The following is a 12,837-nucleotide window of genomic DNA, read 5'->3' as shown; positions in this document are numbered from 1 at the left end:
CATGGCTCATCAAAAATGAAAACGACTAAGAATGACCCAGCAAAAACGATCGATAGCAGGACCAATTACGAACAGCAAGAGAATAATAACACGATCAGATTTGAAGTAGATCATAATTTGGAATACGAGGGGTGTCCAATATATTTTGCCTCATGATCTGTAACTTATTTGGCGATTTGTGAAAACGAAAGATCTTTCAATCAAAAGATAGCTTGAAATGAATCATTTGGGAGGAACGGTGAATTTTTCGACATAGTACTCACCGACGTAGACGCACTTACAGCGTCGATGCACTAGCGCTTGCATGACATCAAAGAAGAATGATGCCGGCTGCTGACGACACCAACTACGCACTGCATTGGTGAACTTCCTGAATTGCAGCTTCTCCAAAGCTGCGACTGTCTCGTGACTTGTGTGTGGCCGAGCGCTGTCACGTTGAATGATCACCTTTTTTTTTCAGGAAGAACTCTGCCCAGGCGTGCACTTAACTTCCCCGGCGTCTGCACATGGTGTGCTGAGTTGAAAATTGCACCAGGTTCCAGAAATTCAATCAAAACCACAAATCACTGTTCCACAAGATGGTGACCTTGAGTTGACCAGGTGATGGCTGTGCTCTTAACTTCTTGGGATCCGGAAGCTTGGGCAGGACTTGTCGGGCTAGTTGGTTGATCATAATGCAAAAAAGACGAACTGCGCAACAAGAACACGGACGAAAGGGAGGCAGACACACACTTGCCTCCCTTTCGTCCGTGTTCTTGTTGCGCAGTCCGTCTTTTTTTGCGGAAGCTTGGATTCCTGCACTGCATACTGTAGCGTTTGGCCTCCGGTTCGCAGTGATGAGCCCATCACCCATCATCAGTGACGAATTCATTGACGAAGCATCTTCCTCTGCTTCGTAATGCGCTGAAGTTTGCTTGCACAAGTCAAGTCGAGCTGGGTTTCATGCCGACTGTGAATTGACGAGGGACCCACCCTGAACACACTTTCTTGAACTCAAGGTCGTCGTTCACGATGTGGTTCACAGTTCTAAGCGAAACACCTAGAATGCCAGCAATAACTCTCTGCTTAATGCGGCAATCCTTATGAATCAACTCACACGCACGCGCCACGAGCTCTGCAGTGGAGGCATACAGCAGGCGTCCACTTGTCATGCACACTAGTCTTCTGTGCACCTACCTGCTCACCGTGCTAACAGCAACAAACACACACACGCACCTCCCCATAAACGGCACTCAATCGGCGGTGAACAACAACAGGTCCAACACCTTCCGCTGTCAAAAACTCGGTTACGGCACATTTTTTTAACCGCAGCACGCCCACGTAGGCCGACATTTTCTTGGCGACTGATTCAGTATCAGTGTTGCCAGCTGAAAAATGAAAACATCCATCCAAAGCGGAAACAGCTAAGTTTTTTTTCATTGCAGCATTTTCATTTTAATCAGTTATTAAATATACTAGAGACCAGGAGGCGAAACATATTGAACACCCCTCGTGGACTGGAGAGTGAAACAAAACTGCTATCACATAAATCTAATTTATCGTCCTAAATTTGTTTTTCGCATTCCACAATCGCTGCTTTTTTTACACAGGCTACGCTTTAAGTGAGTATGAACACTAAGGCCCTTGTCCTTGTGCAGTGCCGGTATTTCCTTTTTCTCCCTCCAATTAGTGCAGACAATTGGAATCCTATTCTGTTTAGCCTCCTTGCCTTTCCTTTTCCTGTTTCTATTTCGCTCTCTCTTCGAGTGAGTGTATTACCACGGCCACAAAATCCAGAGGCTTCTAGCGGCCGTGAGGCTGCCTAAAGGCTCTGTATTCCCTAATAAATAAAACTTTGTATCTGTCATCATTTTCCTTGTCTCCTTCATTTTCAAAACTCGTCGCCTCCATCGAAAGTGCACAAGCGTTTAAGACGATTTTTCGCACCTTTTTGCACCTGTATTGCGTGCTTCCATGCGTCTTCTGAGATACGCCGACGATCATCTCACTCGGCATGCTTTGAGCCGGCTGAGTTGCGATGCTTCGGTAAGTCGACTGAAATAGCGTACTTATCATTCAGGTAACTCGTAATACACCAATTGCGTTTTTGTTCTCGCGACACTGCAATTTAGCCCCAGAACACAAAAGAGGGCGCCTTCTTCCAGCAAGCAATTACCCCATGGAAAAAATAGAAGTATCGTAAACTGGTGCGTAACCAGCACCGGTGTCTTATCAAACACTGCTCGGAACGCTTCGCATGCCACTCTGCCTTATCAAAGCCAGTAGAACACGTTCTTGGGCAGGTTGGTTCATAGCTTGAATTGACGAAGGGCACAAAAACACAGCACACAGGTAAAGAAAGACACGAGACAGGAGACAAGTGCCTGTCTTGTGTCTTGCTTTAGCTGTGTGCTGTGTTTTTGTGCGATTCATCTTCTCAAGTTATCAAAAGCAGTGCGACACGCGTCCTCTGCACCGGCGCAAACCTTTTCAAGCACCGCGTCATTGATAGCGGAACTGATATCACAAGGTATCACTACAGTTCTAGAGTACGGGAAGCTGGCCGAGTTGGTTATGATTTGCCTAATTGAAAAACAGAGCGAGAGACGACGGCCGAGAACAGGCGAGACAAACACAATCCCTCGGAATCCCTGGGAAAACCGCCTAGCTCGAATCTAGCTCTGCACTGTCGAGATTGCATCGGCTGCCAGGCAGATTTGAAGGGCACGCGTATGCTGTACCCTAATCAAAACCAAGTGTCGCGTGAAGTTGTGGAAGCTAGCCTTTTTTTATTTATTCGAAATGAAGGGGAAATTTGTGTAGCGAAACCCTGAGTGAGCCTGCATAAAAATGAGGTCGTGGTTCTGCAGGCTACGCTCGCAAGGCATTGCTGATTGCTTTTGCATACGGTGTGGTGATGTACATGGACGTGCTTTTTTGGCTGCAGTGCGAGGGACGTGGGCACGTGTGTTTGACGAGGCTGTATCCGTTAAACTTTTTATTTTTTATTTCTAACTTCCGAGATTAGCTGCGTATGCACGGTTTTATCTAGCTTATAAATACAGTGTCTTTTAATAAAAAAAATCAGTGTTAGTCAGCGCAGTGTTTGTATCGCCTCTTATCGTCCGTCGTCTTTCGCACCTTTATTTTTTTCAATATGACTGGCATCATCAACCGCACCCGTTATTGTTTGTAAACGACTAAACCATGTATATAGACCTCAGCGGCCGCATTTTGTAAAGTATTAACAGCATGGATTCCAAGAAGGCCACAGAGTGCTCAAGCCTTTTCGCATGCAGCACGAGCATGAGTAGTTTTGTCTCATAGAGTTCAACGTCCAAAAGCGACCGAGGCTATGGGGGACGCCGTAGTGGAGGGCTCCGGATAATTTAAACGACATGGGGATCTTTAACGTGTACTGACATCGCATAGCATGCGGGCCTCTAGAATTTCGCCTCCATTGAAATTCGACTGCCGCGGCCGGGACCGAACCTGCGTCTTTCGAATCAACAGCCGAGTGCCATAACCACTCAGCCACTGCGGCGGCCAGCCGTGCTTAGGCTGCGCTAAATTCAACAAGTTTTTGCCTGCTGGGCAGAACTCCCGGAAGCCGATGCGCTATGGAAGGAATGCTTTGTATTCACTTTAGAGGCAAGTAGAGTGAACGATATTCTTCGAAATCAAGAAGCAGGCGTCGGTAAGCACAACCTGTTAGCTCTCGGCAATGGAAGCACAGCTCAATAATGTCCGAAAAAAATAAGCGCCGTTTTCTTTTTATAGTTTCGCTGAGCTTCGCATGTTGTAATGGAAGGCATGAAAGACAAAAAATGCTGCATATGCCGCGCCTGTAGATAGCGCTAGAGGAGCCAGATTTTAGCTTTTGAAAAATATAAACTACGTGGACTGCATCCGGGTAAACACGGTAGCTCTTGATGACTAATTCTAACGTTTGAGAAATACTGCGCCGCACGGATCCAGTGATAAAAAAAATTGATACGATATCGAAGCAGAGACTGTTCGGGTGCAGTACAGTGCGAAACGCTAGCGACAGAAAGCACAGACACGAGTCTAGGCCACTGCCCGATAATGCCTAGCTTAAACGTCGAGCAGTTGGATCGAGGCCAACAGCAGCAGCACACCGGTCACGTAGAACGGCAGTCTGCGCCTTCCCATCGGTAGCGTGGCCGAGCGGTCTAAGGCGCTGGTTTAAGGCACCAGTCTCTTCGGGGGCGTGGGTTCGAATCCCACCGCTGCCATACATTTTGGCTTTTCTTTTGTCTGCTTAGCTCATCGATGTCTTGGTGTATGTTTTTCTTTCCCCCTTCATGCGTCGACTGAAAAAGCCCCTATTGTCGTCGTAGCAACTTAATTAGGCTTAAACTTTACCTGCTTTTCCGTATTTTATTTAGTTTTTCAAAAGAAAAAAAACAGATGGATAACTTAGGACAAAGTCCATCGTGCGCCGTGATGGAGCACGGTAGAAGGTGCCAATAAAACGTCGACGTCTTCGCTGGAGCTCTGGTGCTCATAAATGGTGGTTTCTTGACAAGTGCAGGCCTCCAATTACACGCAAGCAACTTGGAATGGCGTGAATTTACCAGCATCAAATGGAAGACAGACGAAGTCAAAGGCGGCCAGTGAAATAACAAAAGATGTAGGAAGTATGTTGTGAAATTATTCGTTCATTTTAACTGTCACGTCCTTACCGTAGTCAGCTTGTCAGTCGTTGGCATACCAATGGCACTGATGAGCAGGGCAAAGCTGCCAGTGGCGTGGCCAAGGATGTCTTGACACGAGGTATGACCGTCACACTTTTTCAAGCAATATACGCAAAAATAAAGAAAGGAAGGGAGAAGTGCACACCTAATGGTTGGCATGAAACAAACCAAAACAGCACAGGTGCAGAAGTGATTCACAAGGATTCCTTTATTTTTTCTTTTTGTAATATATTAATTTTCCAAAAAAAAAGTGACAATATCCTGTTAAGGAAACATAAACTTCCAAGTTCAGTTGCATAAAGAAAGGTCAAGAATACAAGTTTCACTTTGTCATGTAGGGGGCAAAGTATTTGTTAATGAAGTCATAAATAATTTAAATTTGGATAAAGAGCAACACACATAGGGAACAGAAGCAATGGCACTAAGTCTTGTGTGCTGTAACCCGAAATGTTTTGGCTGCTAGTATACTACATATATATAACTATGCCAATTACAAAGAATGCTCAGAAGCGGTCTGTAAGAAAGCTCACTCTAGAAAGCTCTGCATACATTGCTTAACAGGACGTAAGCTTCCTTTCTCAACAGACATTCGCGCAATAAATTAATAAATGGTTGAATATTACGACAGAACACTCACGGAAAGAGTCTGCTCAATTGTTGTGGGCGAACAGAAATCTTAGTTTCAGGACGCGTACGCTGAAAGATTACTTTAAAAATGAAGTAGTTCTAGGAATGCGAACAAACAGTATCAGATAAGCTGGGCGCAGTACTGCCGCTTTCGTCCATGCAGAAACTGAAAATAAATGAAAATGGCCTCAATGTTCAGCATGCATGCATTATAATGTGTTCATGCATACGCACATTTTCTCATTACGAACCATTCACTATAGCTGCACGCACCCGCATAGTATGAAGTGAAGTTAACATTATTGGTAGACAGTACAAAGTGATCAGAATGGTTCCTTGTAAACATTCCTATTTTCTAGATGCTCCGGTCTATCTACATTTTTAATGACGCGCATCTCGAAGTATCACGCCGTGACCTAGGTTACAGAAAGGAAAGCGTTAGTAATTATTTTAAATAGCAGCGCGTAAAGCTTCAAAGAAAAAAAAAGCGAATGCATCTACGCACTTTCGCTGTTTATGACGCTGTCATACCCCCGACACACCTCACAACTGACAAAGCTTTGCACATAATCATGCGCGGCACCATGACCAACACCAATCACGTTTGCACATTTCAAATAGCCTTACATTCATTCGAACATGTCAAGCTTGTCATGTAAATGCAACACTCACGCGCTGACATATCGAGAGGTGTAGGTCGAGCGCACTGTGCAGCACTGGGGCAGCAAGCAAACGCAGTCAGAACGCGATTACCCACACAGTACACGTTTCACATTTCCTCACAGGCACTTACATACAGGCACGTACGCACGCAAGTACACTTTGTTCTCTTTTGCTCCGCTTGCGTATCACTAAACTCACGGCAAGAGAGCACATTCTTTTTCCTTTCCCTTGTGCAGTGCACAGACACAAGGCACCACAGGAGGAACGACCACCTCGATCCGAGGAGCACTGCATATCACTGACGCAACACAAACGAGCGCCGTTGTCGTTAGTAGATTTGCAGGACGGCCTCCGTGGCCATGCTGCTTAGCGAACGCAGCTGCAGGTTCACTGTGACTGTGAGGCTCTGTAAAATAATAAAAAAAAGATGTCCCAGTCGCAAGACTTATGCACACCCTTTTCAGGTAACTGTTAAACTAAACAACAGCAGCTGCTTGTCAGCGCACAAGAAACCGTTCTAAAATACTCCCACACTCTAACGCTGCCTCATTCGACTAAACGACCACGCGATTCGTTGCTTGCGGACAAGTGTCGAAAGAAGGGTAACGCTCGTGTAGAGCATGCGCAGTACGAGCCTACCGTCTAGACTCTGGAAACTAAACTGAATCTTTGGGAGATTTGATGTTTTAATCCCAGTGAAGAAACTGCTGCAGATAGCGTTGCTTAGACCACAGACAAAAAAGTACGGCAGAGACACTAAAGACAGCTTACGTTGAGAATGCGAAAGCATTAAAGTGCTGAGTCATACTACTGAGTCATAGTCGCAGATGGCTATTACTGCGAGCCATCACCATGCATGACGTTTTTACAAACTCTATACACCTTACATTACGTTAATTTGTAAAGCGCTGAGTCATAATACGTTGCAGAATAACTGAGTCATGAGTCATGACTATGACTGCAAGTAATGACCTTCATAGGTCCAAGTACACTACGTTTCATCATCCATGACCATACATAAGCACTCAAATGTGCTGTGGCATCGTACACCGCCATACCGCATCATCTGAATTTAGCGCCATGAACGGCGGACGGCGATCGAACGCCGGCTTTATGGGGCATATAGTGATTGCTCAATAACAAAAAACTGTGGATGGCTATATATACAGGGTTCCCATGAAATCTGAGGCCAGTGACCAAAGTCGCTTGCGCCCGTGCAGAGCTACTCTTGGAAAGTCCACCTCCTACACGTCCATGGTAGAGAGAGGGTGGACAGATGGTTCTTGATCATCAACCATTCAATACTGCCATCGAAAACCATTTTTTGTCACAACTGGCGTACTCTCCACCCACCCGCATGTAATACCTCTTAAGTGGGACCTTTGAGGACCTAATAAATAAAACAAAATAAAAAGATAATCACAAAGAGAGCTAGGGAGGGGTACCTTGGGGTGTTTGCCAAACTTTCGACCAGAAGACTTGTCTTCGAGTGAACAAGGGAGGGACATTCTCAGGGCGCTTGCCAACGTTTCGACAAGAGGACTTGTCTTCGAGTGAACCAGGGAAGGGAAGCCTCACGCTACTTGCCAACCTTTCGACCAGAAGACTTGTCTTCGAGTGAACAAGGGAAGGGACGCCTCACGCTACTTGCCAACGTTTCGACCAGAAAGCTTGTCTTCGTGTGAACAAGGGATGGAAACTCTTCTCTTCTTCAGACGAAGACAAGTCCTTTTGTCGAAACGTTGGCAAGTACCTGGAGGTCTTCCCCCCCTTGTTCAATTTATGATTACCTCCTACATGAAAATTTAAGCCAAAGGACTAGAATCAGCGTATACATTTCCTATATTTGACGCGAATTCTCTTCAGTGCTTCAGTGCACTGCTGTACTGCACTCCTCTGTGAGCACTAATTATGTGAAAGGCGTCAGTTTTTAATGCAAGGTTTGCTTACCTTTCTCGTAGCGTTATACACCACAACGTTTTGAGCGAGGTTGTTCTTGTTCATCGTCACCCTGGACGGTGGAACGTCAAGGTCAAAGAACACGATATTTCTGACCGTCGCGTTCTGCCGAGTGCCGTTGCCGAAATGGCTAATAGACACACGTAGGAGGTTCTGAAAAAAGGAATAACAAAACTCGCTTGCAAGCAAACAGCTTCTAGAAGCCGCTAACAATCTCACAAAAAATGCAGCAAATCATTACCTGGGCGAGAATGAATGTGAAGAGGTCATACTGATTTGACTCGATGGTCCCTGCGTGGTGAAAGAAATGGAAAACGCAGAAAAGTAAATACATGTTCACAATGTGACCTAAACTGAGGGCCGAATGACCGTCTGCTGAAAAATACTGGACAAAGCGGGCCACCCTAAAATTTTATCGAGCGAGGCGTAACCTACCAATGAGCCACTGGCGAACCCAGCTTCTCTGAACCGCCAAGGGATGACAATAGCGGCATGGCATGAGTGCTTTTCAAAGACTCTTTTAAAATTTTGAGCTGTCCCACGTCTTCATCGCATGACTCAGCATTGAGAGTGTTAAGTGAGAGCCACTGGAACGCCCGATCAAGACGTCACCTTGGGTATTGCCGTATCTACCCGCATAATGGGTCAACCTGTTTTGTTTTTGTTTTTTTTTCAAAATCGCGCTTTCCACACTCGGGGTTCGAGAAATACGTGAATCACGTTCAATTTGAGGCCCAAACTCGGCTACAGACTCAGAAAATTAAGTAAGAAGGTAGCTATAGCGGGAAGTCCTGCAGTCAGGCCGAATTCTATTCACAAACTACGACAGTACCATACTGGAAGGATTTTAGGAGAGAGTCGCGCGAAAGGTTTTCAAATAGGGCCAAATCGAAGATAAGCACCGAGCTCCGCGTCGACCGCGAGCGTTGGAGACGTCGTCGTAAAAACAAAGCTTCTTTCAGTCGCCCAGCTGCACTAAAGGTTATACTGTCCAGATGTGGGCAACCATTCTCGGCAGCATTCAAGTGCGCCGTCATCTTGCGCACGGAGGCGCCAAAAAATTCAGCGACAGTACGCGATGTCGGTGTCGCCGATACGTACGTCAGATACCGGGGAATGCAGTGGGAGCAGCAATCCGGTGCTGGGTTTTTCATGGTGCCGGCGCAGTTCCAGTATGTGATGCGGTGTGCCGGTCGTCTCAATTTCACGTTCGCGGCTAGGAGATTCCACTGGTCGATAAATACGACGTTCTAGCTTCTTTTAATTTTAACCCGGTTCCCGAAGATAGGGGGTCGACTTGTACGACGTATCATCGACCAATATGCGAGAAAATGCGGCTATGTGTTGTACTTCTATTATTTAATAGCTTATAAGAGAAGGTGGCGCTTCGGAGGATACGGGTCGGGGTTGCCCTAACTGCAGCTGTGACACGCAAGTGGCCGCATTTCAAAGATATATATCCCCGCCCTGGGTGTCCAGTCTGCAAGATCAGAAACTGTGAGGCGGATATCCACCACCTGTTCTGCGTTTGCCCGGCGCTGAAGCCGACGAGAATTCGGCACCTGGCGGCGGTGGGTCTCTCACCGGACAATCCGTATTCCTATATTGCCTGGACACAGGATTCATATCACCGTTAACTACTTGATTTCATTAGATCAGCCCACCTTTTTTTCATTTATTTAAGCATCTTCCTCATCTCTAATTTCATAACATTTATGCCCTGAGGCAATAAACATCGCTTGAAAAAAAATTTCTATTAACTGTCATCTAGTTTACAATGAACCAGTAGATGTCTTACCTTGTGACACACCGTCATCTACGAACAGTTCGCCGGTTGCAAACCCATCTTTCGGGTAAACATAAAGGTCGTACGGCACGTTAGTCCTAAGAGAAAAATAAAAAAAATAAACGTGTGGTACCGTCAGAGGTGAACGCAGTGTAGTTTTTTTTTTGCGTACAAATCAACATAGTACATCGGGAAGACTTTTTTTTTTAGATCAGTAAGCTTGATCCTAAATGACTGTGTTACAACAGCTCCAGCTGTTGTGACAACAGAAACACCCGGTGAGTAATCACAATGTAAACGTCAGCGGTTATTGAGCATGGTTATAACAGCGTCACAGAACACAGAATGGCACCCTTGTGGAATTTCGCCTTGCCGAAAAATCGCGCACTAAAGTTGAGAGCGACAGCGCAATGTAGCAGGCAGTTTCACGCAAACAACGTCAACGAGTTGAACCTGTACTCCACAAAATGGTTAACAGAAAAAAAAAAACATGTCGAAATAGCACTTCGAGAGTACAAACTTGCCTGTTCATGAGGCTCTTCAATGTAGGCTGCACAGGAATGACTTGTCCTCCTCTGACGTGTATAAGCAAGGTTGAGTTCTCTGTTACACCGCGGCTCATCTTCTCCGTGGATCCATCTTTTCGTGCTCCCTAAACGAGATAAAGTATGTCGAAGCAGTAGGCATTGAGTGAGCTAAACTTCAAACAATACGACCACTAGAAAAACGAATGCTGCGAGGTTGTTGGATGCTGACGCGCACTTTGCTGTGGCTGCAGTTCTATTCACTGTCCAGAGGTGCCTGTTTCGCTCCCGCGAGCGAGCGTCGGAACACTGGTGCAGTGTTGTATATTTAAGGATTTTTTTTTACTCCCCATCCATACATTACCACAACGAGACCGCGGGCTACGAAGACCAGCTGTTTGCTTATATATCAGCGTAAGAAGATGTGACCATAGTTGCCCATTGAGGGGCAGATGCATGCGTAAAAATCTTCGTCGTCATCAGCGGCAACACAGGGCTTCTCGGAAATGCTTCTGATACTTTTTTCTTCACGTGCTAGCCAGACCATTGGACACCCAGTGCTCCACTCATTCTATTTCTCTCCACTCAAGACTACTTCGGTGAGGCACTGCCCCGAGTAATGCCGACAAATGTTTTTACCAGTGATACGCATTAAGAGGCAGTAAAACTTGCTATTGTTTCAGAGTCCATGAATCTCCTATCATGGGAAGCCTAACTTCAGGTAGCAGTCTCTTGAGAAGCAGTAGTAATTCCCGGTGTTGCCGCCCAGCAGAACAACCCCCCCCCCCTCCCAACTTGATATATAGAAATTTACATGGGGCACCCACCGAAAGAAATGGCAACGTGCCTGAGCAGTGGTATTGCCAGTTTAATGGTGCAGGGGTGATTTAAACCAGAACGTGTGTCTGTAGGAGTGAAGGAACCGCTTCGATGTTTCCAGTACTTACCGACATAAAATCAAACCAGACATCAGGTGGTAGGTAGTACTCGTGACTGGTTCCTTCCTGTAAGAGTACAAAAACCAGAACCCGTTTTTTGCATTGCCAAAAACATTGAAGGATGATCCCTGGATTCAGTTTGAAGAAGAAGGTCTAACCTCTTCCAGTATTGGAGAAAACAGGATCGATGAGCCCCACATGAACTGCTTGTCAAGGTTGTAGGTAGTTTTGTCCAGTGGAAACCTTGGAAGAATTAAGAACAATTAACGACCCTTGTGAATGTGCAGTGTTCTAATCCCACCTACGCTACGAACGACAACACTGTGATCGTCTGCGAACCTTTAAGCCACCTGTCTCACAAAATTCGACGCACAGTTCGCGTCGTCTTTTTTTAAGCTCGGTGCAATCGAAGATATTTGAGCTGCGATTGATTGGACGACACCGATAAGCGGATGAATTCCGTCACAGTTTGATGCACGTCTTGTAACCATTATTTGGTCCAGCGGATTATGAAAAAATGCGGATTATGAACTACTCTGTTAGGGAACAGAGCCTGAGCAGAAACACTGCATACACTGCGTTGCTACGAGACACTGCGCATGGAAAGTGATGCATCCATATGACACGGGCGCGGCATACAGGCCGTTTCATCGGGCTGATAATGTCATTTAAATATATATTTCTTGGCTTAAAATAATGTCATCTGGTTAATAGCAAACATTTTAACTATTACAGTCGCTGCGAAAAAGAGCACGTGACAAGGGCTCCGCCTGGTAATGTGCCCTTTTATATGTGGCTGCGTGCGCTCCTAAGCCCCGCGGTTTCAGTTAAGCGTGTATGGATGACCACAGTTCCTTGCTGTACAGCACCTACGAGAATCGTATTTTCGCAAATCTGAAAACTAATATGGATATTTCGAATGTGTCCAGAACTCACTCGAAGAACAGTGGCCTCACGACCGTCCCGCCGCTCATGCTGACCCTGAAGAAGAGCGTGTAGAGGACGGGCAGAAGCTGGTATCTCGTCAGGATCGCAGTGAGGGCGGTGGACGCCATAGGAAGCGTATCTCCCTGCGCCATTCGCAGATACCAAAACACACGCGACGCTGGAATACCCTAACGATATCCGCCACAAGATACTGTAGAGAACTAAGAATATGTTTGGAATATCTAACGTAGATACGCCGACACAGCGCTCAGTTTCATTGTAGAAAAATAGAGAGGGTCGGGTGGAGGGCATTTTTTGCTCATTTGAAGTGTATTGAAGCACACTGAGTGCGGACAAAGCAAAAAAAAAAAGAAAAAAAACAGCCGGAGTACACACGTCATGGGCAATGCTTTTATGTTAGCAATGTTACGTACGCACTGCGTAGAATTTCACAACAAGGATCTAAACCCCGAATTCATTGTGTGCAGTCAATTCCACATAGCCACTTAGTCAGCACAGCGAATGTCACTCAATACGAGAATGTTTTTTTTTTTTTCACTGCGTGCTGTACGGAATTATTTTTACATGCTTGTAATACTCTAATGTGGTACAAGAGTCATGAGACATATTCGTAGCATTCTTATTATGGTCATGATCATAATCGTCTCATAATACATGTACACTGATGCTGTTTTGATTAATAATCAGTAATGCAA

General features: G+C 45.7%; 1 protein-coding gene and 1 non-coding gene across 2 annotated transcripts in view; one reads left to right on the top strand and one right to left on the bottom strand.

Moving 5' to 3' along the window:
* Positions 1-4,153: 4,153 nt before the first annotated feature.
* TRNAL-AAG (transfer RNA leucine (anticodon AAG)) lies at positions 4,154-4,235 on the top strand. Its single transcript has one exon. It is a non-coding gene; the product is annotated as a tRNA-Leu (tRNA).
* Positions 4,236-4,880: 645 nt separating this feature from the next.
* LOC144110082 (lysosomal alpha-glucosidase-like) overlaps positions 4,881-12,837 on the bottom strand; it is a 30,265-nt gene continuing 22,308 nt past the window's right edge. The window contains exons 17-24 of the mRNA XM_077642897.1: positions 12,131-12,264; positions 11,353-11,437; positions 11,204-11,260; positions 10,257-10,384; positions 9,745-9,830; positions 8,188-8,237; positions 7,938-8,099; positions 4,881-6,393 (exon numbers count right to left, since the gene is read on the bottom strand). Of these exons, the coding sequence (XP_077499023.1) occupies positions 6,316-6,393; positions 7,938-8,099; positions 8,188-8,237; positions 9,745-9,830; positions 10,257-10,384; positions 11,204-11,260; positions 11,353-11,437; positions 12,131-12,264 (780 nt within the window). The 3' untranslated portion in view covers positions 4,881-6,315. The remainder of the gene's footprint in view (positions 6,394-7,937; positions 8,100-8,187; positions 8,238-9,744; positions 9,831-10,256; positions 10,385-11,203; positions 11,261-11,352; positions 11,438-12,130; positions 12,265-12,837) is intronic.

This window comes from Amblyomma americanum, chromosome 11, assembly GCF_052857255.1.
Source record: "Amblyomma americanum isolate KBUSLIRL-KWMA chromosome 11, ASM5285725v1, whole genome shotgun sequence".
In the NCBI taxonomy this organism is placed as follows: domain Eukaryota; kingdom Metazoa; phylum Arthropoda; class Arachnida; order Ixodida; family Ixodidae; genus Amblyomma; species Amblyomma americanum.
The sequence above is the reverse complement of the archived record's forward strand: the minus strand, read 5'-3'. Positions and strand labels throughout refer to the sequence as shown.